Source organism: Heloderma suspectum, chromosome 3 (assembly GCF_057233095.1).
Source record: "Heloderma suspectum isolate Gila_16-S chromosome 3, 16-S_ref, whole genome shotgun sequence".
Lineage (NCBI taxonomy): Eukaryota > Metazoa > Chordata > Lepidosauria > Squamata > Helodermatidae > Heloderma > Heloderma suspectum.
Genome location: NC_139460.1, coordinates 154,876,987 through 154,904,607, shown reverse-complemented (window position 1 = coordinate 154,904,607; position 27,621 = coordinate 154,876,987). Strand labels below are relative to the sequence as shown.

At 44.1% G+C, this 27,621-nt stretch overlaps 2 protein-coding genes across 2 annotated transcripts; both read left to right on the top strand.

The window, feature by feature from the left end:
• Window positions 1-6,785: 6,785 nt before the first annotated feature.
• LOC146350347 (2-oxoglutarate receptor 1-like) lies at window positions 6,786-7,826 on the top strand. The gene has a single exon (XM_084845538.1). The coding sequence runs from the start codon at window positions 6,786-6,788 to the stop codon at window positions 7,824-7,826; it is 1,041 nt and encodes a 346-aa protein (XP_084701664.1).
• A 12,348-nt stretch (window positions 7,827-20,174) lies between these two features.
• Window positions 20,175-25,996, top strand: LOC146350346 (2-oxoglutarate receptor 1-like). The gene is made up of 2 exons (XM_084841830.1): window positions 20,175-20,553; window positions 22,843-25,996. Exon 2 carries the CDS (start codon window positions 22,851-22,853, stop codon window positions 23,838-23,840), a length of 990 nt encoding a protein of 329 aa, XP_084697956.1. The 5' UTR covers window positions 20,175-20,553; window positions 22,843-22,850; the 3' UTR covers window positions 23,841-25,996.
• Window positions 25,997-27,621: the final 1,625 nt, after the last annotated feature.

Here is a 27,621-nt window from a genome sequence, read left to right as displayed (position 1 = left end):
TATAAGATATGGCGACCAACCGCCATGGCTTGGATATTCAAAATGTCCACCGGCATGCGCCATATGCCACAGTGTGCTGCAGCAATTGTGCAAATTGGCCCACTGAATTATGTACAGCCTGACTCATTATATTTATACATGACTATAAAATAGCAATAATTAGTCTTAATAATGTTTTGCCTACATTAGACCCATTCTGAAAGTTCCCTTTACTCATGACCAAACATACCTTCCAAGACAATTGTGCATGAGAATGGAGCCTGGAAATGTCATTGGTTGGATCCAGGATCTCCCTTCCATGAACAGAAAGGTGTGCCCCTCGCTGAAGGTGTCTCTGCCCCATTTTGGGGGATTCCCCTTCTCCCCCTGCACCACAGCTCACCCATTCAGCAGGATGCCCCAACGCTCTGTGTAGCATTTTCAGGAGGCTAGCGGGGTCATGGGGAGGAGGCGTCAGGGACATCTGCTTCCATCAGCCCAGTTACATGCTCTTAAATCTGGATCCAACCCTCGGGGCAGAATCCAATCCTTTCTGCACATTAGCTGGACCAAGCATTAGCACAACAGGGAACTAGCGGTTCCAGAAGCGGTGAAGGAGTTGAAACACTCATTTCTGAAATGGGGCAGGTCAGTGGAGCTCGCAGAAGGGAACTCTGCTGACCTGTCCCATTCTAGAAACAAGAGTATCCACTTGTTTCTGGGGGTGCTGTAGGAAGCACTACTTCCTGTTGCACCAGCAGTGGGTCCTGCAGGTGCAACAGAACTAGTGGGGGCACAACACAGTATTGGATACTGCTGGATAAAGCCAAAGTTTATAATCAGCTTATAAACTGATTCTAGTTTATAAAAGGGAAGCAAGATGCATGAATGAGGCAATAAGTAGAGAGGTACAGAATTAGAAGGGAAGAGGCCATGATAGGAATGATGGGGAAGTACCAAAGGGAGAGAGAAAGACCCCAAAGAAGGGAACATGTAACTCCTGTTCTGACACAGAAGACAAAAAAACAGACATACCAATGGATATACAGAGAGCCAAAATCTAGAGAGAAAAGTAGAGGGATTGGGAGAGGTCACATGGTAAAAATATATTGGGCTGAAGTGATAATTGCACAACATATTTTTATTTCTACAAACCAACACAACAAAAATATCCAGTTTTCGACATCATGAGTGTATGTTTAAAGCCCCCTTTGTTGAAAACAATATCAAGCACTGTTGAATCAACTGTCATCTCTAGAGAAAGTTTCACACACCTGACTTCCAGTGGGATGCTGACTGAAAATACAAAGGGTTTTGATGGATACTGTGCATAAGTGAGCACATTTTGTTTAATTCCACCATTGTGATTTACCCAAATAGCTACTAGGGATGTGGGGGAATTCCGCCATGGATCTCAGTGAGGCCGAATGCACTGGCCCCCGAAATCCATGGCAGAATGAAGATCCCACCATCCCTCGAAAGGCGCATGAAATGGAGCACTTACCTGGTGCCGTTCGCGCTGCTTTGAGAATGGCAGCCACATCTGCGGCCGCCATTCGCTTCTTCATTATTGCCATGATAGGCTACGTAAATACTTACATAGCCTATCACGGCTAATGCAGGGATGCCATTTGCGTCCCTGCGGAGGCCGTGATAGGCTACGTAAATATTTACGTAGCCTATCACGGCAAAAAAGAGAACGCAAATGGCAGCCGCTATGCCATTTGTGCCCCTGTCTTTCGCCATGATAGGCTACGTAAATATTTACGTAGCCTATCACGGCAAAAAAACAGGAATGCAAATAGCGGCCAAAATAGCCGCCGCCATTTGCGTTTTTTGCTGTGATAGGCTATGTAAATATATACGTAGCCTATCATGGCAAAAGACAGGGAAATGGTGGCGGCTACGGCGGCCACCATTTGCCTCCCTGCACAGCCCAGCAGCTGGATGTCCGGCTGCAGGCAGCCCCGGCCGGCGGCTCCGCTGAATCGCCATGGAGCGGAGCCAGCATGGGAGAATTTCGGGGGGAGGGATGGAGCGCCTACCCCCCACCGCGGATGTCCCTGGACGAAACCAGGTGTTTCGTACATCCCTAAATTTTAGCTACTGCAGAGCAGATGCATGTAGCATTGCGAAGATGTAAAGACACACACTGCCAACTAGTGTCTGAGATCAATGATCTTTTCTAGTATAATAGGACTTTGATGGTTTTCTAGATCTGAATATATCACTGCCATCAAGCAACTGTCCCACACAAAGTGCCAGTAAAATCTTCTTTTACAACCAATAAATACTTCTGTAGAATTAGAGTCTTACACCCATACCTGGGAGTAAGGCCCATTGAACTCAATGGTATTTGCTTCTGAGTAGATTGTATCTGATTGTATCTGTATTTGTATTCTGAGTAGATTGCCAGGGAGTTTCAGAAAAACATCTATTTCTGTTTTATTGACTATTCTAAAGCCTTTGACTGTGTGGATCATCACAAATTGTGGCAAGTTCTTGGTGGTATGGGGATACCAAGTCATCTTGTCTGCCTCCTGAGGAATCTGTATAACGACCAAGTAGCAACGGTAAGAACAGACCACGGAACAACGGACTGGTTTAAGATTGGGAAAGGAGTACGGCAGGGTTGTATACTCTCACCCTACCTATTCAACCTGTACGCAGAACACATCATGCGATGTGCTGGGCTCGATGAAGCCAAGGCTGGAGTTAAAATCGCTGGAAGAAACATTAACAATCTCAGATATGCAGATGATACCACTTTGATGGCTGAAAGCGAGGAGGAGCTGAGGAACCTGATGATGAAGGTGAAAGAAGAAAGTGCAAAAGCTGGGTTGCAGTTAAACCTCAAAAAAACCAAGATTATGGCAACCAGCTTGATTGAGAACTGGCAAATAGAGGGAGAAAACGTGGAGGCAGTGACAGACTTTGTCTTTCTAGGCGCAAAGATTACTGCAGACACTGACTGCAGCCCAGAAATCAGAAGACGTTTACTTCTTGGGAGGACAGCAATGACAAATCTTGATAAAATAGTGAAGAGCAGAGACATCACACTGACAACAAAGGTCCACATAGTTAAAGCAATGGTATTCCCTGTAGTAAACTATGGCTGCGAGAGCTGGACCATAAGGAAGGCTGAGCGAAGGAAGATAGATGTTTTTGAACTGTGGTGCTGGAGGAAAATTCTGAGAGTGCCTTGGACTGCAAGAAGATCAAACCAGTCCATACTCCAGGAAATAAAGCCAGACTGCTCACTTGAGGGAATGATATTAAAGGCAAAACTGAAGTACTTTGGCCACATTATGAGAAGACAGGATACCCTGGAGAAGATGCTCATGCTAGGGAAAGTGGAAGGCAAAAGGAAGAGGGGCAAGATGGATGGATGATATTCTGGAGGTGACGGACTCAACCTTGGGGGAGCTGGGGGTGGCGACGGCCGACAGGAAGCTCTGGTGTGGGCTGGTCCATGAAGTCACGAAGAATCGGAAGCGACTGACTGAATAAACAACAACGAGATTGTATGGAAGTAGACTGTGTATCAGTGAAATATTCACCATTTTTCTGACTAAGGAGGCACTTTGGCTCTAGGCTCCTCTGCTGAGGCCACTTGAGGGCCTCCCCCCCCCCCCGTCAAATGGCAATCTGTGCACTGAACCCAGCTGGAGGCCTTCTTGGGCCTCTCCACCCATCTTTCCTCCACATCGTCCCAGCAAGGCCTGGTCAGTCAGTCAGCAAATCACCAGGCAGGCAAATCCCGACAGGCTCACTTGATCCTTGGACTGGGACATGATCTTTTTTTCATCACCGAGATTATTCTGCTCTATTCTGTGCTGCAAAATCTCCCAGTGCAGCTCCAGACTGATCTCCCTCTTTCTCACTCATTAATTCAATTTCCCTTCCATTTCCAGCACCTGCGCAGTGCACTACTTCAGTTAGCCAATCACGTTGCATTCTCCTCTTCCCACCACCTTACATCTGAAGACTGGCAGGTCTCCTGACATGCAACTCCTGAAGCCTCCTCTGGTAGACCAGATGAGAGTAGCTAGACCACCGCTAAAGCAAACAATGAGGCAAAACTAAAGAGGTTCAGGTGAGAGTCAGCAGCTACTGCAAAAAGATGGGGGGGCGTGTTGGGGAGCTGCATTTGAGATGATTGGGAGTCGCCAGCATCCCTCGGGCCTTACAAGGAAGAACACTGCTGTGTAAGATTGCCCTGTCAGTCAATATCAGTGCTCAAATTACAGGAGGGAAGGCAGAAGAGATCCTTACCTTTTTTGATGTATACTCCATAGCTGCTATTTTTCAAAAACTACTGGGGATGATTTGGCTAAAACTGGGGGAAGCCAGGGCAGTGGCTTTTGGAGTTTATTAAGGGCCCCTGCTTTCCCCCACCCCATAATTTGAACACTGTCCTAAATATCTTTCAGCGTCAAAACTCTTGTCCTCCTGTACATGGTTACTTAGATAACATCTCTATCACTGCTTCCTGAGTTTGCCATATTACGAAAAGATGGTATTCAATAATTGGTGTGTGTGCGTGAACCAAGTGACCGTATTTCTCTGACTTTTATCCGCTCTGCTATCAATCCTCTTTTCTCTTTGTACATAAAGAATTTATTGCTCAGAAAGTATAAACAGATATTCGGAGGACCATAAGATTAGTATTTCCTGCATATCAAGAAGCTACACAGAACTAGAGCCAGCCTACTTTCCTGCTCAAGAAATCATTCCTGACGGATTGTTGAAGCGTAGTTACCTTTCCCCCAAGAAACATTGCCTGACAGTCCTTAGACACTCATAACAGCCAAACTAGACAGGCTGTGAGCAGTTTCTGCAGCTAAGGGTGGGACAGGACAGACAACTAGAAACAAACATATAGAGCTGTCTATGCTGCACAGAAGTCAACACAGGACAGATCTCCTTCTCTTCCAGATCAAGTGCATGTACTGAATTCTCTCTGCAAACCTGGAAATAGATCCCAGCGTATCTTCAGAGCTGAGGAGCGCCGTCTTTCCAGTCCAGCAGTTTGCACACCCAATGTAACAAACTAGTTGACTGTCTCCGCATTTCCTAGTATGAAGAGGATCAGAAGAGATCCAGTTCACTGACAGGTACATGGAGCTTTCTGAATTTAAAATGGCTTTCTGAAGTTAAAATGATCGAGAGAAATTTAAATTAAATGTCTAAAGCTAAATGAGAAGTTCTTTACAATGCATAATTTCTGTTGCAATTGTAATGTCACAGGGTGCAAAATCCAGTCATACACTGATTGGCCTTTTTACAGCTTTGTGAGATGGCACAGAATGGACAAATTCATTTGGAATGCAGCCAAGGGCTTTACTTCTCATGCAAGAAATAGGAGAGAATCAGAAACAACACAAATTTTACCATCTTACCAGTTACTACTTTCCTAGTTCAGTAATGTGTAGTTCTCTCTGTCCCCGTATATGGATGTCACCTGATTAGAGAAATCTTAATTGCAAAACAAATTGTACGTGTGTTTTCAGTCATATGATAGGAAGTGTAGGTCTATGTGTGCACGCAAGCACGAGAGCAGATGTACCTGTGCAAGTGTGCAAGAGAACAGCACAGGCATGTTTGTTTCCATGACTCCCATTTAAAATTCCACAAGCCGGAGACTTCCACAAGTTGTGTGATTACTTTTCTCCATACGTTTTCTTTTTTTTTTTTTTTTAAGGCATGCAGCTTTTTCCTTTTATGTGCACTTAACACTAGCTACTTAATTCTTTTTCTCAAAAAGCAACCACACATGGACCCATTCTAAACTGGGATTATCATTGTGGCAAATGGGGGTGGAGGGATTAACCATTTCCTACCTGCAAGGTTTCCTCACTGGACACCCCCTCCCATCCACATTTGCCAGTTACCCTTGAAGGTGCTATTTCCGGTAAATCCTTGAGCTATAGGGGTTGCTTCTGAATGGACAAGGACAAGTCTGACATGGGTCTGTGGCAATTCCAAGATGCCTCCTAAAGCTCTGTTATTATTCTTAAGAAAAGGTTGATTTCGTTTATGTTGTTAAACCAATCTTCTCCCAACCTGGTACTCTGTTGGCTGGGAATGATGGACATTGTAGTATAACACCTCTGGAGAGCCCCTGGTTGGGGAAGGTACCCAACCATTGTGGGTATGCAAACTAGGACTTACTACATCCTTTTCATTCTAAAACTGTTTTAAAATCAACAGAACCCAACTTTTTTTTTTAAAAAAAGAGAACACTATTGAGTTAATTATAGAAAAAAAAAATCCACTTCCTCAGAAATTAGATATAATTATGCATGTACTTTAGGAAGTTCCATTACCGAACATTTGGTTGTAATGAGGATTCGGCAATGAAGAGAAAGGCAAGAACAATATGGGGAAGGAACAAATGTAACCTAAAGTGAAATGTTCAGAACAAGAATTGTAGCAGAGGAAAATTAATGATGACCCTTAAACAGCACCAACTCTCTTTTTTGGATGTATCAAGTCCTCAGAGAACAAAACAATGAAATTGTTGTACAGTTTACTGAATTCTGAAAAACACATAGTTGACCACTGTGATTACAGTACACTTAACTGATTTCTGCATCTGTCTTCAGGAGGAGGGGGATAGCAAAACAGTTGAGCAAATTGGGTTGGATCCAGATTTAGTTATACATAGAGTAGGCCCAGTCCCATTGATTTCAGTGGGTCTTCTCTAAGTATGACAAAGTCTGGATCCAACCCACTGTTTTTGAATCTCATCTAAGCTAAACTAACCCTCTGTTCTTCTTTTCTGAAGACTTGCAATGTTAGCGATGGACACCACTGCATCTGAAGATATAGCAAATTTGACCAACGCACTACTAAGCTATGATGCAGGTGCCCTTGAGAACTGCACTGATGAAGTCCATGAACTCAGAAAAACCTACCTGCCAGCCGTGTACAGCACGATCTTTTTTGTGGGCTTCCTAGGCAACGTTATGGCAATTTCTGTGTATACCTTCAGGATGAGGCCCTGGAAGAGCAGCACCATCATCATGTTCAACTTGGCCTGTACAGACTTGTTGTATTTAATCAGCCTCCCTTTCTTGATACACTACTATGCCAACGGCGAGCACTGGGTCTTTGGAGACTTCCTGTGCAAATTCATCCGCTTTGGTTTCCACTTCAACTTGTACAGTAGCATCCTCTTTCTGACCTGCTTCAGTATCTTCAGGTACTTTGCAATTGTCCACCCGATAAGGTCTTTCTCTGTTCGGAAAAAGTCATGGGCTGTTGTGGCCTGTGCTGCATCTTGGATAATTTCACTGGCGGCCGTATGTCCTGTCAACTTTCTGATTACCTCAAAAATACAAGAGAACAGATCTCTTTGTCTTGACCTTACTAGTTCTGAGAACATGGATGTTATTAGGTGGTATACCTGGCTTTTAAGTGCCTTGGCCTTCTACTTGCCACTATTAACTGTGACACTTTGCTACACTGTGATAATCTATACCTTGGCAACTGGGTTCCACACTCAAAATCCTTATAAACAGAAGGCACGTAAACTTGCTTTTCTCCTCCTGGTAGTCTTTTACATGTGCTTCCTCCCCTTCCATGTTTTTAGGATGGTTCGGATTGAACTAAGGCTGTACCCAGTCAGCTGTGATGTTGAAAACCATATCCATGCCGCCTACATCATTTCCAGACCACTGGCAGCAGTTAACACATGTGGCAACTTGTTACTTTACGCCATGATCAGTGATAATTTCCAGCAGGCCATTCAATCTCTGCTGAGATGCAAGTTGAGCAACTTAATACAGCAGACAGGGAGTAGCAGTGACTTCAGTGTCTGGACTATTAAAGTTGTGAACTGAGGCATTTCTCTTCAGGACCTCCAGTTCTGGTTGTTTCCTGATAAAACAATTATCTTTGCATAAAGAGACTATACACACAACTGAAGAGTCTTAGGGTGACATATGAACCTACTGAGTAAAGCTGCTTTGTGGGAAACAAATCCTTTCATCCGCCTTTGAAAGGGCCTGGAGATCACAGAACTCTTAATTTGGATGTATGGAGTGCCTGGTTTGGCTCAAAGGTAGCCCAAGGGTTTGGAGTTTTTTGTTTTTATTTCTTGCTGTCCTGGATGCAAAATGCAAAAATGCTGCTGCATGCCCCTCCCTTGTGCCTTATAATATGCTGAGCAGCAATAATATCAAATTGAATGATCAAGAGCTAAGTACTTTTATTTCTAATGTCTCTCACTTCTTTACTTTTGACAAAAGGACGTTGGGCAGCCAATGGAGATCAGAAAATTCTCAACCACATCCCCTGGAAAGCAGGAGAGATTACACAGCTAAGCTGCTGCTAAGCTGCCTCTGTGTGTCTCTTTCAGAACTGCAGGCACCATCCCAGTATCTGCAAGGCATCTACATAGCTAAGGCAGATGACTGTATATTCTGGCACCACAGGTAGCTGCCGAGTTTGCATTTATGGCTGTGCCAGTCCCTGCTTGGACCTTAGAATAAAAGGTACAGGGACTGTAGGCAATGTTAATTGCCATAATGAATACTGTATATTAGGATGCACCAAGTTCTGCTGATATCTTAGTTAAGGCATTTCTACATGAGGCTTTTATTGCACGCTCGTGAATGGCCACTCATGGAAGTTTGCGGGTCCTTTACATGACGTTGTCAAACTCCAGGACATCTCCCACACTTTCCTCCCTTTATCCCACTTTCAAAAAGATTGGAGATAAGCCGTAATGAATCTTAATGGTGCCATATCGGCAGTGTGAAATGCTGCTGTTGTGCTATAATTCAGCCACTAGATAGTCCTGTTTCATTGAACATATAGCGCACTGCTAAGACGGGACATTTTCAATTCCAATTCACATGCTCGCTGTCTAAAGGAGCCCATCATAAACCCAGAAAGACTCCGGAAGAAGAAAGCCCAGGTAAGAATGCAGGATTTTTGATTAATGTTGAGAAGCACTTAGATTATAATAGGGATCATGAAAATGTATGGTCAAGTACAGTGACCTAAAGGCAAGTACTTGGAGAGAAGGGCCATCTGCATGCCACTTACTAAAGAGTTTGAGGGAAAAGGAATTCATCTGTGAAGATAGCGCCTGCTGCTGCAAAACAACAAAGAGTTTTGTGGCACCGTAGACTGAGGGTGCTTCCAGGCAAAGAATGTGAATCACACAGGGCTGTTGCACAATAAGAGCCTCATCTGGGAGCCCCCTGGCAGATTTATTGTGTCATAGCTTTCATGGACTTTGTTCAGAAGTAATGATCAATGGGGAGGGGAATGGACATGATCCATTCATGTCCATTCCCCTCCCCCCAAAAACTCAGTCAACAAAAATGCATGTTTTAGCACTCAGGAGGTTAACTACTAGGATGTTACCCCTGTGATACAATGAAGGACTGTTACCTTCCATTATCCCTCACTTACTTCAGCTTTAACCTGCACTTGGCTCTACCAGTCATGGTCAAGTCATGGCTACGATCTCTCAAGCCTGATCACATTTTCAATTGCAGTGAAGTTTCCAACCAGTGTTTTGGCTTGTATATGTGTAGGTAACAATCCATGCTTAACTCTTTGGTGAATTATGGCTATAAAAAAGTGTGTCGAGATGACTCATGTCTCAAACATGCTGGGCACATGCGCAGAGGAGCTGCTCCCCAGCCTGTGTCCAGTGTACTTCCCTGTGGTTTTGCATCTCCAAACAACCAGCATATAAGCAACAAGCACAACTGCTGCATAAAGAGTGAATCATCCCTCTACTAAAGCATCATATTTTTTAAAATAACAAAGCACCCCCCCCCCCCCCGTACAGATACAAGGATAAGGTTTTGGATAAGAAGTGTGATGAGCTGGAAAGAGAATTGCTAAGTTTTAAGAACATGGTTTTGTGTGACTCATTCCTTCTGTACATTGCAAAGAAAGAAGTTGTCTATACGTTCTTTTTAAAGCAACTGTAATTTTCTTATGAAAACATGGATGAAAAAGGTATTTGCCACAGAAGGAAACTAAGTATATGAAAGGTTATACTAGAATCATATTCTTTTTCTTCCTATCAGAAATCACTAGATAATGACTGATTTCTTTAGAGCTGACCAATGGATGGCTGTCTGTTAAATATATTTTATATACTTGCAGAAAAAGTTAACATGTAACTAATGTATGCTCCGGCCATGGGCTGCTAAGGTTTGGAGGTGCTGAGATAATGATAAGCCAGACCCAGGTTTGCTTACAAGCAGACTTTATTGAGTACTTACAGCACACAGGCGTACCCAATGGCTGGATCAGACAGCTTCTCTGAACCCAGAGCCAAGGGGTACAATGGGTTTTATACCATACATGTTAGAAGTGAGGCAGCATGCCAGAAGCAAGCGTTAATTAGCGTTCATCTGCAACTCTCCCAGCATAGACTAACAGCGCTTGTTCAGAAGGAAAACAATCAGAACTTTCCCAGCACAGCCACCTGTAACTCGGCATAAACATAGCCTCACTTCTCAGGCACATCCTAGGCCCTGAAAAGATACTAGCCTTCATTAGCATGGAATGTGCTGAGGCCACGCTATCGACCTTTGACTCATCTCACATGCTCAGAGGCCCACTAGCAAGGAAAATGCACTAATCTAAGCCAAGCATTATGGATCTCTAGGCCCCTCTAAAACTACAGGTGACTTGGTTACACTCTTGGGACCATTACAACTAAACAACTAAGGGTGCAATCCTATCAATTGCGCCCACGATGATCGGAAACCCCCGAACTCCAATACAGGACGGGAGGAGTGGTGGAGGAAATTTTCACCACCCCATCCTCCTGCCCCGCTGTTTTTGCTTTTTTGCCCATCTAGCAATGGTGCTTCAGACCTGGAGGAAAGGAGGCTGGCAGAAGCTCAGGATAGCTCAATATCCTGGCCTCTCCAATCTCCTCTCCTCCCGTCCCACTGGAATGCCCCCTTTCCCCCCTTTCCGAGGTCGATTTTCTGACCTCGGAGGGGAGCCAACACAGTTCTTTCCACACCAGCTGCAAGGGGGAGAGAGAGAGGTGGATCTCCAACTCCCCCTTCCGAGGTCGGAGTGCTGTCTCCCACCTCAGAGTGGTGAATCTCCAATATCCAATGGCCCTTCAGACAATGTTTAAGGGCCTAGGATTTCTCCCTAAATAGCAATGCACTGTTAATACATCAGTTTCTAAAAAGAAATAGCCACAGCCTGGAAACCTAAGAGTTTCTAACATTTCTCTGGACTCAGCCAGAGACTTCGAAAACCTGAGATGTTACATTTCCCACTGGGATGCAGTTAATTAAACAGAACAAACTTTATTAGATAAACTGCATGTGCACACAACACATACACTTTTAGATACTAGCCTAATTTTAGTGAACAGTACTTCAAGAAATAGATTGCAGAGCGGTGTCATTTTTAACTTCTCCACTCTCTATCATTAAATGATGATACCTATCTGAAGACCCCAGTTTCATATCCTGGTCAGTATGCAACAATTAAATCATAATTTCCTGATGTGGCCATCATGGGAAACTGTAGTTTAACATGCCGGGATAGAAGCGCTGAGGCATAGCGTTTGAAGGGAGAAAGGAAGTGCAAGGGCGAGGAGGGAGGGAGAAGCATATGGCTTGTTCTTGAGCCCATAAACATGGTTTATAAGGCCAAGATAGTGGGCCAATTATCGGAAGAGTATTCATTTATTTGTTAAGGTATTTGCCTTTCCACCTCCAATATGAAGGGCTCAAAGTAGCGTGTCGCATAACAAATCATTAAGAACAATAAAGCAATAGTATTAAACAAGAAATACAAAGATGAAAAATATAGAAGCAAAAATAAAAAATAAAACTAATACTGAAAAGAGCCAAGACTAAAATAAAGGAAACTGTATGCAGCAGATAAATTAAAAGCATGTAAGAAAATAAATATCTATGAATCACCCTGTCATGGATATCTGTGAATCGGCATTATACTATAACTGCTATTTTCCTGCATTCACAAGGACTGAACTTGTGTAGATGTAACAAGCTTTTATTGGCCTGAACAGGAACCAAACTAGCACAATTTCAGTCATAACAAATCCAAACTGCAACAGAACAACAACAACAACAAATCTCAACAATTTTGACTTCTTGAGAAAAGCAACGTGAGAATGCTGATCATGTAGTAGTTTGTAGCCTGAGTTTCTGGAACTTCTAAAAGTGAGTTCAAAGGCGCTTATCCTTTCTGTTCTCACTTTGAGGCTCTGTGTTTCCACAACAGCCACTATCTCTACTACCTAAACAGCCACTACCAGGGAATGGAATCTTAGCAACATGGATACTATCAGCATTCTTAATTATTACAGAAGGGATAAAAATAGAATCCCAGTTTCAGGTGTTGGAAAAAAAGAAGGGCAATTAGAACCTGGAAAAATTAGAACCTGAGGAATTAGAACCTGAAAAACTGTAGCACGATACCGTTAAATTGGGTTTGAAGTGGCTTATTTTGCAGTTGTGAGAACCTGAAAGCAAATGAAAGTTGGGGCTTCTAGAATTCCAACAAGAGTTCTCTGGTGGCACAAAAAGAGGCCTAAGGTGCAATCTATGCAAGTTTAGACAGGAAAAAGGGCCTACAACTCCCAGCATGCCCTAGCCAGGCATCACATGCTGGGGCATGCTGGGTATTGCAGGCCTTTTTTTCTGTCCAAACATGCATAGGATTGCACCCTAAGGGACCATATATAGTCCATGGGCTGGAGGCTGCTCATCCCACGGTTCTCAAAGTGTGAGATTAAGGAGGTTCAGGGCAATTGCTAGGGCAGACATGAGGTACTTCCTGGCCCTTCAGAGCAGAGTTTCTGTAGCAGATGTCTGAAATGCATGCATGGAAGGGCAATCCCAGCATCACTCCTGATTTCCACATGTAGATTTGCAGCCTGTTCACTGACTGTATGCACACAAGGTCCAATCTGTGTGTGGCGGTCAGGGGCAGGGCCTGGTCTTGAGATCCCACTTCCCTCTCCATATGTTGACTGTATCTAGATTCGAGACGTCTGCATAGGGCACCTGCATCTTATGAGTGAGTGAACCATAATGCAGAATACTGAACCATCCTTTCATGAGGCCAGAAGAACATCAGGGAGCCAGTGTGGTGTAGTGGCTAGAGTGTTGGACTGGGACTCAGGAGATCCGGGTTCTAGTCCCCACTCGGCCATGAAGCTCATTGGGCGACTTTGGGCCTGACCTACCTCACAGGGCTGCTGTGAGGATAAAATGGAGAGGAGAAGGAGGATTGCATACGCTGCCTTGGGCTTCTTGAAGATAAGGTGGGATAGAAATGTAACAAAGAAACAAATAATAAATCAGCTGTGATTCCCCACTTTCTCACACTCCCCATCCCTCTGCAATGCCATCCCACACCATGCAGATCACAGTACACTGCAGAACAGGCCTGCCCCAGTAAAGTGCTTAAAGTTCCAGGTGAGTAATACAAATGAGCCATGTCAGGCATTGCAGTGGAAGACAGCCCACTCACCCATTGCCAGATGAGCCGTAGCCATCTGACTTGGCCTGGCAGTTATACAATACGGCAGCCTTTCCCAACAGGCAATACAGCAACAGCTAGGCCCTGAGCAATACTGATCCACGGAGCTTTCCCGAGGACAATTTCATTGGGGTGTAACTTTGCTTTAGCTAACACTGTGACAAATCGATGCATTGGTGCCCAAGACAGAAGACAACAGGAACAGCACTGACTAGCGAGGCAAGCAACATCCACCACCTTGTGGCAAAGGGCCACTTCTGTTGGCTGCCTCCACCACCTCAATGGCAACACCAGACTTGAAAGTTAGTCCTGTATCTAAAAAGTGTATGGAAATGTGTGCTTGATTTCTTTTCCTAATACAGTCTGCCCTATTTGCCACTTGAGGAAGCATTTTATAGTGCATGCTTAATTTCTGATTACCATGAGATGGCAGCAAAGAAACATCACAGGAAGTCGGATCCAACCTAAAAGAAAGATTTCTTATTGCACTTTTCTGCTGTCTACACACTATAAACTTACTTTGGCCCAGTTCAGATGTAACCGAAAACAATGGTTTCTCATTATGAGCACGAGCAAGCCTTGAGTTTGTGTCTCTCCTCTTTCACATGCCACAGGAGATTGAACGTGTCCATTTTAAACTAACTGCAGTTCCCTGGGATTTCACCTTGGCATATTGTGGTTTGTTTACACTAGTGCTGGACTGAGGTATTTAGCTCAGCAAATTTTGTCACATTAAAATAGTTGGAAGAACAGGGCATCAAACCAAATGCTGGGTTAAGCCCATCACTCAGACCCCCACTCCCTCCCTCACCCACTACTGTCCGTTCCTCCTCTTCCAGCTGGGGAAAGTTAGCACAAACACCAGCTGGGTGCCTGTGATGGGAGCCAGTGGTGATCCTGCCATCTTGGCCACCTTGCTGTGGCATGCTTGGCTCCCCAGCTGGATGCAGCAAGAGCAGTGAGTGAAGGGGAGGGGAGGAGCAAGGCCGATATAGGATCGAACCAGGGTCTGATTCAGTGATGGGCTCATCTGACAGTCCAGTTGTGAAGACAAGTGTGTAGAGCAACTAAAGAATGCACTTCGAGCCTTTAAAAAAATATTGTATCTGTCTGCACCCTTGGTGAGGTCCAAGCGCTACATAACGTGACACCATAAGGTGGGCCTGGACAACAAACCATAGCTCAGCAACAGAGCACATGCCTTGCATGCCAAAGGTCCCAGGTTCCATCCCTGGCATCTCCAAGTTGGGCTGGGGAAGACCCCTGCCTGGAACCCTGGAGAGCTGCTGTCAGCCAGTGCAGACAATGAGTGAGTGAGACAGACCAATGTCTTGTTAGCAGGCAGCTTCCTATAATAGGTATTCAGGCCTGAGCAATCTCTCTGCTAAGTAAGCTGCAGTATGGGATCCCTATGATACCATAAAGGTCAGAAAGCTTCTTGTGAAAAGGTGCAGCTCCCTTTAAGGGGCTTCTTCAATGCTTCCTGTAGTTGAGAAGAACTTACTGTTCCCTCATCAGTGTAATGAGACACATTCCTTCCTATAGGAAAATGCAAAGTACTGATTGCCTGGTCAGCTTGTGGACCAAGTAAAGACTACTGCTGGATACCTCAGGGAAAGGGTATAGGAGAGTGGAAAGAAGTGAGAGTTACCAGGTCATGGAGCCTTTTAATAGCTATTCTGCAGGCTCCAGCATGACATGGGGACATTCCCAAATGTTACCCAGTACATATAAGGCACACATCCCCAAGCTTTTGCTTCCCAGGTGTGGGAACAACTACAACCTCCATCATCCCCAGCCACCATGGCCATTTCTTTTCAGAAAGGGGATGTATGCCACTTACTACCTCACCCCTATGTCTAGAGCAGTAATTCCCCAGAACAGTGTGCCAGCAGCATGCAACCAGAAATACATTAATTAAGTCATCAAAAGCTCCTGCGATTCCCCTCAAAGAGGTGGTCCGTTGTGTCTCTCCATGGCTGGTTGCTCTGGCCTTGTCTCCTTCCAGCCAACCTCTGCAGGGGGCAGGGGGTTCAGCACGTTGGATAGCTCCTTTAGAGTTCTGGCTGGTTCTGACTGAAACCCAGAATGGTTTCACAGCCCCACCGAAATTGGAGCCATCAGCATCCACTGGAAACATGGCAGGTTGCAGTACTAAATATCAGGGCTGTGCACAGCCCCCTCCCTGACCCACTTTGGAGCCAATTCAGTGGTTCCAAATTGGCCGCACCCACCCCAGCCTGCTCTGGAGCTAGTGTGACCCGCTTTGGGCTCTGACTCTGAAGCAAGATCTGGAGACCTGAAGCGGGCCGCCGCCGTGCCAGACAAGACCACCTGTTCCTTACCTGGACCTGTCAGGAGCGCCCGCAGCCACCAGCCTCTACAAGGGAGTCACCATTTTTTAACAAATGGCAACTCCTCTTATTGGAAGAGTCGCCATTTTGAAAGAAAATGGCAACTTCCTCCAAGGCAGTGATGGCTGTGGGCACTCCCCAGGGGTCCTGGTAAGGAGCAGGGGGCTCATGTGGCTGTACAGGGTGACTGTCCAGATCAGGCCGAAATGCTTTGAAGTTATCCAACTTGAAGTTATCCAACCCACTTTGGAGTGCTTCGGCCTGATCCTAACCCACTCCGGAACCACATCACTTTGGTCCAAAGCACCCCTGTGCACTTCAGGGTTCGGACAAAAGCGGTGCACAGCCCTACCTCTTTCTATGCAGCTGCTCTAGCAGGAACATAGGGAGCTGCCTTTGCCTGAATCAGATCATTGTTCCATCTATCGTGGATACCCACTGGAAATGGCTGTCCACTGCAGGGTTTCAGACAGGGCTCTTTCCCAGTCCTACATGGAGATGCTGAGGATTAAACCCGGCACCTTCTGCATACAAAGCCATGTGTATGCATGGTGGCTGGTGGCTCCGATTTCATTGGGGCTGTGATTCCATCAATTATCAGTTTCAGTCAGAACCAGCCAGAACTCTAAGGAAGCTATTCAAGGTGCTGAACCTATTTTTGGGGATAGGGTTCAGCACCTTGGATAGCTTCCTTAGAGTTCTGGCTGGTTCTGACTAAAACCCAGAATGGATACTCAGCCCCACCGAAATCAGAGCCACCAGCCCCCACTGTACAAAACATGTGTTCTACCACTGAGCTACAACCATTCCCCGAGTTGGCCCAACTGGTTTTCCTGGTACGATAAACAAATACTCACTTCTCAGGTTTTATGATCTTTTTCCAATATGGTTGAGACCAAGGGTGGATGTGCAGCTTGAACTATGAGTACACTTGGATGTAAGCACCACTGAACTCAGTGGGACTTACATCTGAGTACGCATGCATCAGATCGGGCTACAAGAGCCATAAGAATATTGATTCGGAACAATTAAGAATGGAAGTTTCCTGGCCTGCTTTTATAGCTGTGATTTCAACAGCAGATTGATATGCAGGAATTAGCAGATGAAACATTTCAAACCTGGAAATGTATCCCAAATCAAGCTGCTTTTGAAGATGTAACAGAAAACCTGGCAATCAAGTATTTTATATACCAGTAGCGCACTGGCTAACTACTACCAAATATAATACAATAGTAAGTAACTAGTGATTTAAGTTGTTCACCTAAGGCAAGCAATTTTCTGCAACCTGAAATCATGAAAGCTGCAACCCTAGTTGTACTTACTTGGGAGTAATTTCTATTGAAATCAGTGGGATCTGCTTCCAAGGAACCATGCATAGGACTAGATGTGAAACTAAACGTCTCACTAGCTGCTGTGTCTTAATAGCAAGCCTGCTTTACATCAGGACGATGGTGCACAGGGAGGAGGCATTTAATCCTTTGGCTCCTGCTGCAGGCCTAATGAAATCCCCACCCCATGCCATGGCTGCTGTTAGCCTTGGAAGGAAAGCTCCCATTGACAACAGTGGGAGCTTCCCTTCCAGGGCTAACAGCAGCCATGGGTGGGAGGAATGGCAGAGGAGGGAAGGGTTAATCCCCTCCTACATCAACACCATAATAACACCATAACATCTCTTAGCCTTAAAGGTGCCACAGGACTCTTTGTTGGTTTCATGGCAAAAGTGTTGCCATGGAACACATGTTCCAGTGTTGACCCCTCAGGAAGTTTCTTCAACTACTATTTTTTACCTTGCCATCATCTCACTCAAGATTTTCTTTCCTCAGAAGTTCACACACTAGGACATTATGTTCTTGTTAGAACAGATCATGTTTTAACAAGATTCCCAGAGTGCTGCATTTCTATGAAAGGTAACTCATTTGGTAATTATACAACGAGCAATCAGAGAACTTTCTACCACAACAGCGTAGGTGATGGTTGTTAGTCGCCTAATTAAGCAATCAGCTGCAATGTAGAGAGCGCTTAGGCAAGAACCAGCATTAATTGGAGGCTAACAAGAGAGATATTGGCTTTCCGGGTCTTTGAATGTACTAAGGTAGATATTTGCATTAATCAGGATGGTGTGTGCTGTAATCAGAATTTTTAAACATCTACCATTCTGAGCCTGACCTTCTATTTAATCAGGATGTTTTAAATTATAATTGTCATTTCCTCCACCCCTAGGAAACCTGTTATTTAACTTTTTGCTCCACCCACAAATAACAAGAGGAAATTTATTTATTATTATTGCATTTCTATCCCGCCTTTTTTCCTCTTGCAAGGAACCCAAGGCGGCTTACATTATCCTCCTCCTCTCCATTTTATCCTCATAACTAAATGCATAACTATGCAGCCAGCATCTTCTCAAAGAAAGAATTGTCAAAATATGTACTCATCTTTCAGGCATTCCAGGGCCTTTGTTGCTTGCTGCTCTCTTATCCCAGTATATACCTGTCGATAACCTTCACTCCAATTCTACCATGCTCAGTAACTTGGAATATCCTGTCCCACACTCTTAAATCCCTCCATGGCATCCATGCATTCCCCGTTTATGTATTACATTTATATCCTGCCTTTCCACCAAGGGACTCAAGCTAGGGTATATGGACCCCCCCCACCACCACTCTGTGAAATAAGTAGGGATGTGCAGACTTTGATCAATCCGTTGTCTGTGTTTTGTGGATTGTCAGGTGTCTTCCATTCCATCATCCAGTCATTGATAGTATGGGATTTTTTAACCAGAATTTTGTTTTACTTACACTAATTCGTGTAAGTAAAACAATTTGCACAAGTATGCTTTAGCGCTAATGCACATTTGTGCTAATATCCTAATATGAATTAGCGCTAAGATAAATTAGTACAAATCCCCCCTCAAATTGAAAAATAGTCTGCAGATCCATGGAATCCTCAGGACTTGGAAAAAGGCGATCTGCTACGGAATCCTCACGTCAGATTAACAGAAATCTGAACTTATTTAAACTCATGGTGGATTTCTCCGACATCCTTAAAAGTAGGTTAGGTTGAGACAAAATATTCAGGCAATTGTCCTTTGTATTTAATCAATATGCAACAGAAGAGCAGGGGTGAGCATGCTAACTCCACCCCCTGTCACGGTTTCCATCACCCTCCACAACCTGGAGAGATACAGAAGTTATCCCCCTTCAAATTGTATAGGATAATGCAGACAGTGACGGGCAGGGGCAGAGCTAGCGTGCTCGTCTTCCCCCTTCACTGTGTTCTGATAAAACACAGCAGACAAACACCTGAACAGGGCTATAGTAACTGGCCCAGTGAGCTTCATGGCTGAGTAGAGAGTTGAACCTGGGTCTCCCCAGTACTAGTCCCACACTCTAGCCCACAGATGGGCATTTTGTGGCAGATGTTTTGGCCTACAACTCCCACCAGCCCTAGCAAGCATAGCGAATGGTGAGGGATTATGGGAGTTGTAGGCAAAGTGGCCCACAAGTTGCCCACTCCTGCTCTCACCATTACACAACCCTCCTTATCTTTATTTTTGAAACTCCTACCCACAAACCCTAGATGGGTCCACTTCATTCACATCTCTTCTCAAAATCCACCTCTTGCGTTTATTTATTTATTTATTTACTGCATTTATACCCCGCCTTTTTTCCTCTTGCAAGGAACCCAAGGCAGCTTACATTATCCTCCTCCTCTCCATTTTATCCTCACAACAACAACCCTGTGAGGTAGGCTGGGCTGAGAGTCTGTGACTGGCCCAAAGTCACCCAGTGAGCTTCCATGGCCGAGTGGGGACTAGAACCCGGATCTCCCAGCTCCTAGTCCAACACTCTTGCCACTACACCACACTGGCTCTTTATCCCTTCTGCCAGTCCACCCCATCTATTTGCTGTTTTGTTACCTTCCTCCCCTCCATTCAACATCTTCATCCTTCCCTCTCCAGCACACACAACCTGCTTAAGTTCAGATCAGCCTCCCCCAAACTGGTGCCATCCAGATGTTTTGGACTACAACTCCCAGCATTCCTGACCATTGGCCATGCTGGCAGGGTTGATGGGAATTGAACTCCAAAACACCTGGAGGACATCCGGTTGGGGTAAGCTGGTTTAGATTGTGTCAGGGAATTGCATTTACTCTGTAAAGCAGCCTTTAAATTTCAGTATTAAATTAAGACGGAACTTTCAAGGGCTGAAAGCTATTTGTAACTGCTGAGTCACTCATTGCAACACAAACTGCTGCTTGCCAGAGATATGCTTCTTCTTGAGAGTGAGCAAGGGCCCATCTCTTCTAGCCAGGGTTCAACCAGATGCTTCTGGGAAGCCCAGAAGCAAGATGAGGCAGCAATATTCCTCTCCCATTCTTTCAGCTCAGCAACTGGTTCTCAGAGGCTGCCTGCCTTTGAACTTGGAGGCTGCAAATAGTACAATGCAAAAGAAGGGCAGGTCTACTAGCTGGTATATAACCCCTAGCTGCATACAAACAGTGCACTTCCATGAGCTCTCAATGTACATGCATCTCGATGGGTATATGATCATTATAGCTGCAGCAAAGGCACAGAGGCATTGAGTTCTGAATTGCTGCTTTCTCAGCAATACTCTCAGACTGTATGGATTGCTCACCCTTTCAGGTTTATCATATCCTGCTCAGAACAACGGAAGAGAAAAGGAAGCCTATAATGAAGTCCCAGGTAACTGGTATTGCTCTTTTTTCTGACTTCAGATATGTATAGTGCATACGTTGTATTAAATGAAATGGGAGAGATACCGCAGAGAGGGGAGAAGTCTGGGATCTAGGAGGACATTGTTTCTTAGGTTTTACTTACAATATGTCACAAGGAATAAGAAGAAAATTATACTTTTGTTTTTCACACAAATCTTAATTTGGCTCAAAATTACTGGGAAATGTTACCTTTTTATATGTAACTTTTAAATGACAGTAAATGGAAGAAATGAAAGTAAAACACTTTTAAAAGAATCCATAATACAGCATAAATCAGCACCAATTGCACAGATTCTACCTAGATAGTGTGATGTGGTCAGTGTCATGTTGCAAATTTGACAGTTGGTTTAGTATCCTCCTAAGGTCTAGTATTCTTCTAATTGGTCCCTGAAACAATTGTATGATGACTTTTTAAAAAGCTAAATGATAGTTTAAGATAGTTTATTGGAAGGAGTTGGACCACGTCTTATGGAATAGTTACAACAGATTTATTTTGATCTCTTCTTAAATATGGTCTAAAAACAGACATTAAAGATAAAAAAAATACAAATTAACTACAAAGGTTATTCTAGTCTCTTTATAAGGTCTGTAAACTTTTAGGAACATATAACCTAATTTAACCTGAAATCAGTGTTGGATATTTATAGTTGAGGAAGGAAATGGAAGTTGATTTCAGAATCAAATTCATTTATTCACAGCCTCTACAGCATGATTTTAAGCCTTTACTCAGAAAGATGTCCCATTAAATTCAATGGAACTTACTCCTTAGCAGATTTGATTAGGATTGTAGTCATAATGGTTTCAAAGATCTGGCCAATTTAAAGCTCAAAGCTGCTGTTGCCTTTTGCTATCTTAATTATCACAGCAATAGTGCAGGGGTCTATTCCTGCTTGATGGATGGGAAACTGAATCAGAGGGCCAACCTAAGTGAATGCAGCTGCAATTCAGATCAGGATTAAGGGGGGTTAAACCTTTAACCCCCCCATCCCCCCCAAATCCTGTTAAAAGAAGAAAAAAGTCTCCTTTGGAGGCAATGGAGACTTCTTTTTTAACTCCCCTGCTCCCATTAGTTTTTTTGGCAAAACTAGAGAAGTTGCCTCTAAATGATCAGAAAAATGTTTTTCTGATCTTTAGCACACTTTTATTCCTTCTTGACTATGTTTGCTAAACATTGGTTTGCAGTCAAGCAGTTGAGGATAATCAGTGTTTTTTCTGTAGCTATATGGAGAGGATTTGTATAATTTGCATTGTCTTATAATCTAATATAGAGGTCCCCAAGCCTTTTGGGTCGGTGGGCACATTTGCCATTTTGAGAGTGGCATGGACATGCTCACCAAATGGCCACTATGTGGAGGGCTTGTCCATTCACAAAATGGATGCCAGGGTGGGCATGGCAGATCACAAAATGCTCATTTCCCAGAATGCAAACTTCTGGAACAATAGTCAAAGTTACTTGGCCAAGAACCTAGGTACAAAGCAAATGTGAGCTCCAAAACACAAAAACCCTCTTTTGAACTCAGTTCTCTGCTCCAACACCCATTTCTCAGAAGACAAACTGATGAGGCTCAGAGACAAGAAGCGTGGCCAAGAAACTTTCTACAAGTTACAGGTGGGGTCTGAGATACAAACGACCCCACATATTTGTTCCCTCTACGCACAACAAAATACCCATTTAACAGAAGGCAACCTGGTGAAACACAAACACACAAACAGGGAAAACACCCACCCGTACCCACAAAAAACCCAACCCAGGCAAAGCACACATGCAACCACACACACCACAAAACCCAGGCAAAACACACACCACCAAACAGCAAAACAAGTGAACCACCTTTCTCTCTCTCTCTCTCTCTCTCACTCACACACACACACACACAGCATAGGCAAAGCATTCCACTCATTCCCCTCCCTCTTGCCCCCCCCCAACACTCCTTACCACTCGCAACTTACCTTTTCCTTTTTTCTTGGCAGCTGGTCATGTTCCGCTGCAGCCACCCACCCTTTTTCTTTTCTATAAATGCCTCTGGGGCCCAGAGACATTCTTGGAAATTGAGATTGTCCTAGAGGACTCACTTTGCAGCATGCCAGCCTCCCATTTAAGAACCACCACCACAAATCTAAAATAATAAAAATCAGGAGGGGCAGGAGCCTGGCGGGCGGCATGAGAGGTGTCCGTGGACACACTGGTCCCCATGGGCACCATGTTGGAGAGCCCAGGTCTAACACTTAACAACTTATTTTTCTTTTCCTCTCAAAGAATTAAATATGATAACCATGGACAACAAATCTGAAGACATGGCCAATTTCTCCTCTTTGCAAAGCTCTATGGCTACTTTAGGGAACTGCACTGATGAAGGTGTCTCATTTCAAAACATCTATACGTCCCTAATTTATATTGTTCTCTTTCTGGTGTGCTTTCCTGGGAACATTATTGTCATTTCCATATATATCTTCAAAATGAGGCCCTGGAAAAGCAGCACAATCATTATGTTAAACTTGGCCATTACAGATCTACTGTATGTGTCCTGCTTTCCCTTCCTAATCCATTACTCAGTCAACGGAGAAAACTGGGTCTTTGGAAGGTTCATGTGCAAGTTCATCCGATTCAACTTTTACTTCAACACATACAGCAGCATCCTCTTCCTCACCTGCTTCAGCCTCTTCCGTTTTTTTGTCGTGGTCTACCCTATGACTTGCTTTTCCATTCAGAAACGGCGCTGGGCCATTGCAGCCTGCGTCGCAGTTTGGGTCGTTTCGCTCTTGGCGGTCAGCCCGATGATCTACCTGGTCACCACGAAGCAAAGCTCTAATAGATTGATCTGCATGGACCTTACTAATACGAAAGACCCGAATTTTGCAAGGTGGTTTAACTGGCTTCTCACAATATTTGCCTTCTTCATGCCTTTGGGAATGGTGACTCTTTGTTACGCTGTGATTATCTACACTTTGGCAAAGGGGCCTCACACCGGCACTGCTTACAAGCAGAAGGCACGCACACTCGCCGTTGTCCTCCTGGCTGTTTTTTACGTGTGTTTCTTGCCTTTTCACATCTTCAGAGGTGTTCGTATTGAGTTAAAGCTACACCCTGTGAACTGTGACATAATGCAGCAGGTCCTGGACATTTTTACAGTGACCAAATCCTTAGCCTCACTAAATACCTTTGGCAATTTAATCCTTTATGTTGTGCTGGGAGATAACTTCCAGCAGGCCATTCTTTCCATTTTTAAATGGATCCTACAAAGAAATAAGAAATAGATATGCCTTAAAAGTGATGGTGCTTGTCCATGAAATTATAGGTTATATTTGCTGTTGCCCTAAACATGTATGATTTCAGCAGAGGAATAAGACCTGTTCATATGCATATGGCTTTCATGTATTTCTGGAAATAAAATTTTGAATCCACTTTCTTTTTGTTTCCCAGGATGTCACATGTGTTTTCATTGCTTCAGGTTCTTGACACTCCGTTTTCTCATATGGGCTTCATCTTACTTTCCAGTTAGTTCCTGAAATTAGAGTTTATGGAGCTATGGAAGTGGATAACCTCCTGGGAGCGCACAGGCCCAGTCAGAACCTAACCACACAGAGACCTGGTTTGCATGACACAGCAGGCTATCATTGGTTAATTAACTCATGATTAGCTGCAATGCATGCAGGGTGCATGTGGTCGCCATTTTGAATATGCAACCTCTGATCAGGGCAATCTGGGGTTCAGCATGCCATGAGAACCCAGCCATAGTGAGTTAATCAAGGGTTAAACAACCCACACCTAACACTCGATTAGTAGTGGGTTTAACCCTTGATTAACCCACAACGGCAGGTTTGCACAACACGCCACAACCTCCAATTGCCTGCACCAGAGATCACATATTCAAAATAGTGGCTGCACGCACCCTGGGCACACCAGGGCTAACTGTGAGTTAAATAACCCACGATAAGCCACCATGTCATGCGAACTGGCCCAGATAGTGCAGATTCTTTCATTCAGATGAGGAAGATTTCCAAACGCTTGCAAACTGTCTCTATACTATCCAAATCAACCAGAACCAGAAATAAATACAACAGAGTTTGTTTGTTTTTTAAAGGAACACAACATTTGCAAAGGGTTAGTGTCAATAAGCCACACAAAGTAATAAATTCCATGCAAATATCTGATGAGTACATCCATACCACACAAATTCACTGGCACCGTAAAGATATATCTGCCGTGCAAAACCACTGGATTGAGAAATAGCCCCCTGCACTGGTTGGTGACAGATTTACATAAACAAAACCCAAGGAGCAGCAGTTAGCACGACTTCATACACACAAAGGATGAGGCAGAGCGGGGAGGGGAGAGAGGTGTGTGTGTGTGGCGGGAATCCAAGGACATGCAGAATCTGGCCACAAAGCTTTGTGTTAGTGGGGATTTAGCATGACTGCAGGACCACAGCATGCCTCTGGAGTTACTGTCAGATTACAGATCACTTCCAATTAATGGCAAGGATCTTGAGGCCAAGAAGAGACTAGAAATCAACTGGTTTGAAGGATAATAAACAGGTTGTAGAAGTCAGGTCAGCTTTAATGCATTCCTGCTTTTGCCTAAAGGGAAAGAGTAATCTAGTAACCACAAGAAAACAACAACGTAGTACAGCCTTCCCCAGACTGGTGCCGTCCAAATGTGTTAGACTGCAACTCCCAGCATTCCCAGCTAACATGTCCATTGGCTGGGAATGCTGAGAGTTTCAGTCCGACACATCCAGAGGGCACCAGGATGGGGAAAGCTGACTTAAGAGAACCTTGAAGACAGATAAGCAACAAGATGTAACATCTTAAGCTTGGCAGGAAACATCACAATCACAGAACAGTCCAGTGGTCATTCTGAGGAATGGTGGCTTCTTGCAATGGCATGCAAACATCATGGGAAAGGAAGCAATTTTCAGTCAAGATTTTTGCCTATTAGCAGGAGTTACCAGCTTTGTGACAGGGTATTTGTGTCTAAGAAATCATCAGTGGGGCATAGGTGCTTCCCTTCCTGAGCAGCATGTTTTCTCTTTAACAACACATGATATAAAAACAACACAAAAAAGAAAAAAGTCACACCCATTAATTTCCAGTTAATTCAGTAACCTATAATAGCTACCATCACCTCACAATCTCTAATGTAGGCTCAAGCCCATGTCTTCTTGCCCCACACATATTAACAAGAAATGAGGGGAGGTAGGTCATGTTACCTTGTTGTAGGGCTCCTTCACACAGAGCTTTTATCCTGCAATTGAGATTGGTCCTTCACAGACGTGATCATTCAAGGCATCTCCTGTACTAAATGCCCTTTATTCCATTTTTTTATAGTGGTTGCAGATAATAAGCTATCAAATTACCCCATTGTGTTCCGCTTCAGTTTCCTCCGTGAAAAGAGGTAAAGCAGGCAAGAAGAGGAGTGAGATCAATGAAAGATAATGGAAGACTCAGATATGGGGAGTGGGGGGCAGGGAGGAAGCACATGGAATGGGAGTCAGTTGTGATCTTGCATTTAAAACAGAAGCAGAAAGCCCCGTTTTAAATGCAGGATTTTAGGTTGGTGTAGAGATGCCCAAGTCATGGCACATCTTTAGGTCTTGCATTTGTTTTTGCTATAGAAAATGTAGTCTATGCAAGAATATTTATTTATTTATGATGTGTATTTTTTACCCTGCCTTTCTGGGATTCAAAGCCATTGATAATAATTAATGCCTCATAATGCACTTAAAACATTTCTACTGCAAATGAATACTGAAACTCTTCATGTCTCTTGATAGATGTATCTTCATGCCTTTCTTTTTTTAATTATATTTTATTTTGAAACAAAGTTAAAAAATAAAGGCAACAAAAAAGAAGAACATACATAATAATATAACAAGATCACTAAAGAAACAAAGAAATCTACTGCTTTGGAGACTTCCAGTTGCACACAATACATGATTTTGCAGCTGTATACACCTGCATAAGAAGGTTTTTATGCAGGAATCCAGGGTCATTAGCTTCAAAGAGATGAAGAAGCATAGCTTTAGGAGTTACTAGAGGTCTAACATGGAGACATTCCTGACAGTAATCAGCAACCATGTTCTAAACCTCCTGCACTGTTGAGCATTCCCACCAAAGCTGAAAGTTCGAACCAATCTGACAACACGTCTTACAACAATATTGACTCTTGTTTCGGTGTATTAGTGAAATCTTGCAGGAGTAATGTACCACCCACTGAGAGCTTAGTATTGTGCTTCCTTTATATTAGTGTTGATAGATAAAGATGCAAAAGAAGTCCAGAGACACTGCCAATCATTTTGTTCCAAACACTCACCTGCAAGTCATGCCTCTCAGGAACTCAGCTGCCAGCTCCAGTTTGCTGTTCTTTGGGTGCTTTAAGAGGATCTTGTGAGCAGCTACCCAGTCAGTGGGCCCAGGCAGCTGAAAGGGAGGTTGTGCTGGCTGGAAAGGATTGGATGCACAGGCAGGGTAGCAGCTGCAGGTCCAGCAGATGGGCAAAGCCAGGTTGACAGGGCTGTAGTCAGAAGAACCAGGACAGCATAGACAACCTCCATGCAGGGGGCCTAAGAGCTTGGATCTCAAGGCACACGAGAGGAACTGTGTTTGAGCAACGGGGCTCTCCCATTCTCGCTCCAACTTCCCACTACATCCCCCTGTGCTCCCAAAAGCCATCGGGAGAATCAAGGGATCTTCTGGAATGGTGTGAAATGTGGCTTGGGGAGCAGCAGCTGGATGGGAGAAATTGGCAAAAATGGAGGGGGGGCATCTTGCACAAAGGAAGTGCCTTCTGCTTGTGCAAGAGCACCTTTGAATCAAGTGCCTCCCAGTGCCATCAACCACCCAACTGCCTTTGCTCTCATTGGCCCAAGAACTGAAAAGCAGGGGCAGGGTGGCTTCTTACTTAGCAATTGAGCAGAATACAGCCTGCGCACTTTTCCCTCGTATCTCCACAAGTAAAAATGCTGGAAACTTACTTAAAAAAAAAAAAGAAAGACAGAGAGCTGAAACTTCAGGGAAGGTCTTGGCATACTCCAAC

Bases quoted from the DNA above. Each gene is read 5' to 3' on its own strand.
- LOC146350346 (XM_084841830.1), top strand. From the start codon at position 22,851: ATGATAACCATGGACAACAAATCTGAAGACATGGCCAATTTCTCCTCT.
- LOC146350347 (XM_084845538.1), top strand. From the start codon at position 6,786: ATGGACACCACTGCATCTGAAGATATAGCAAATTTGACCAACGCACTA.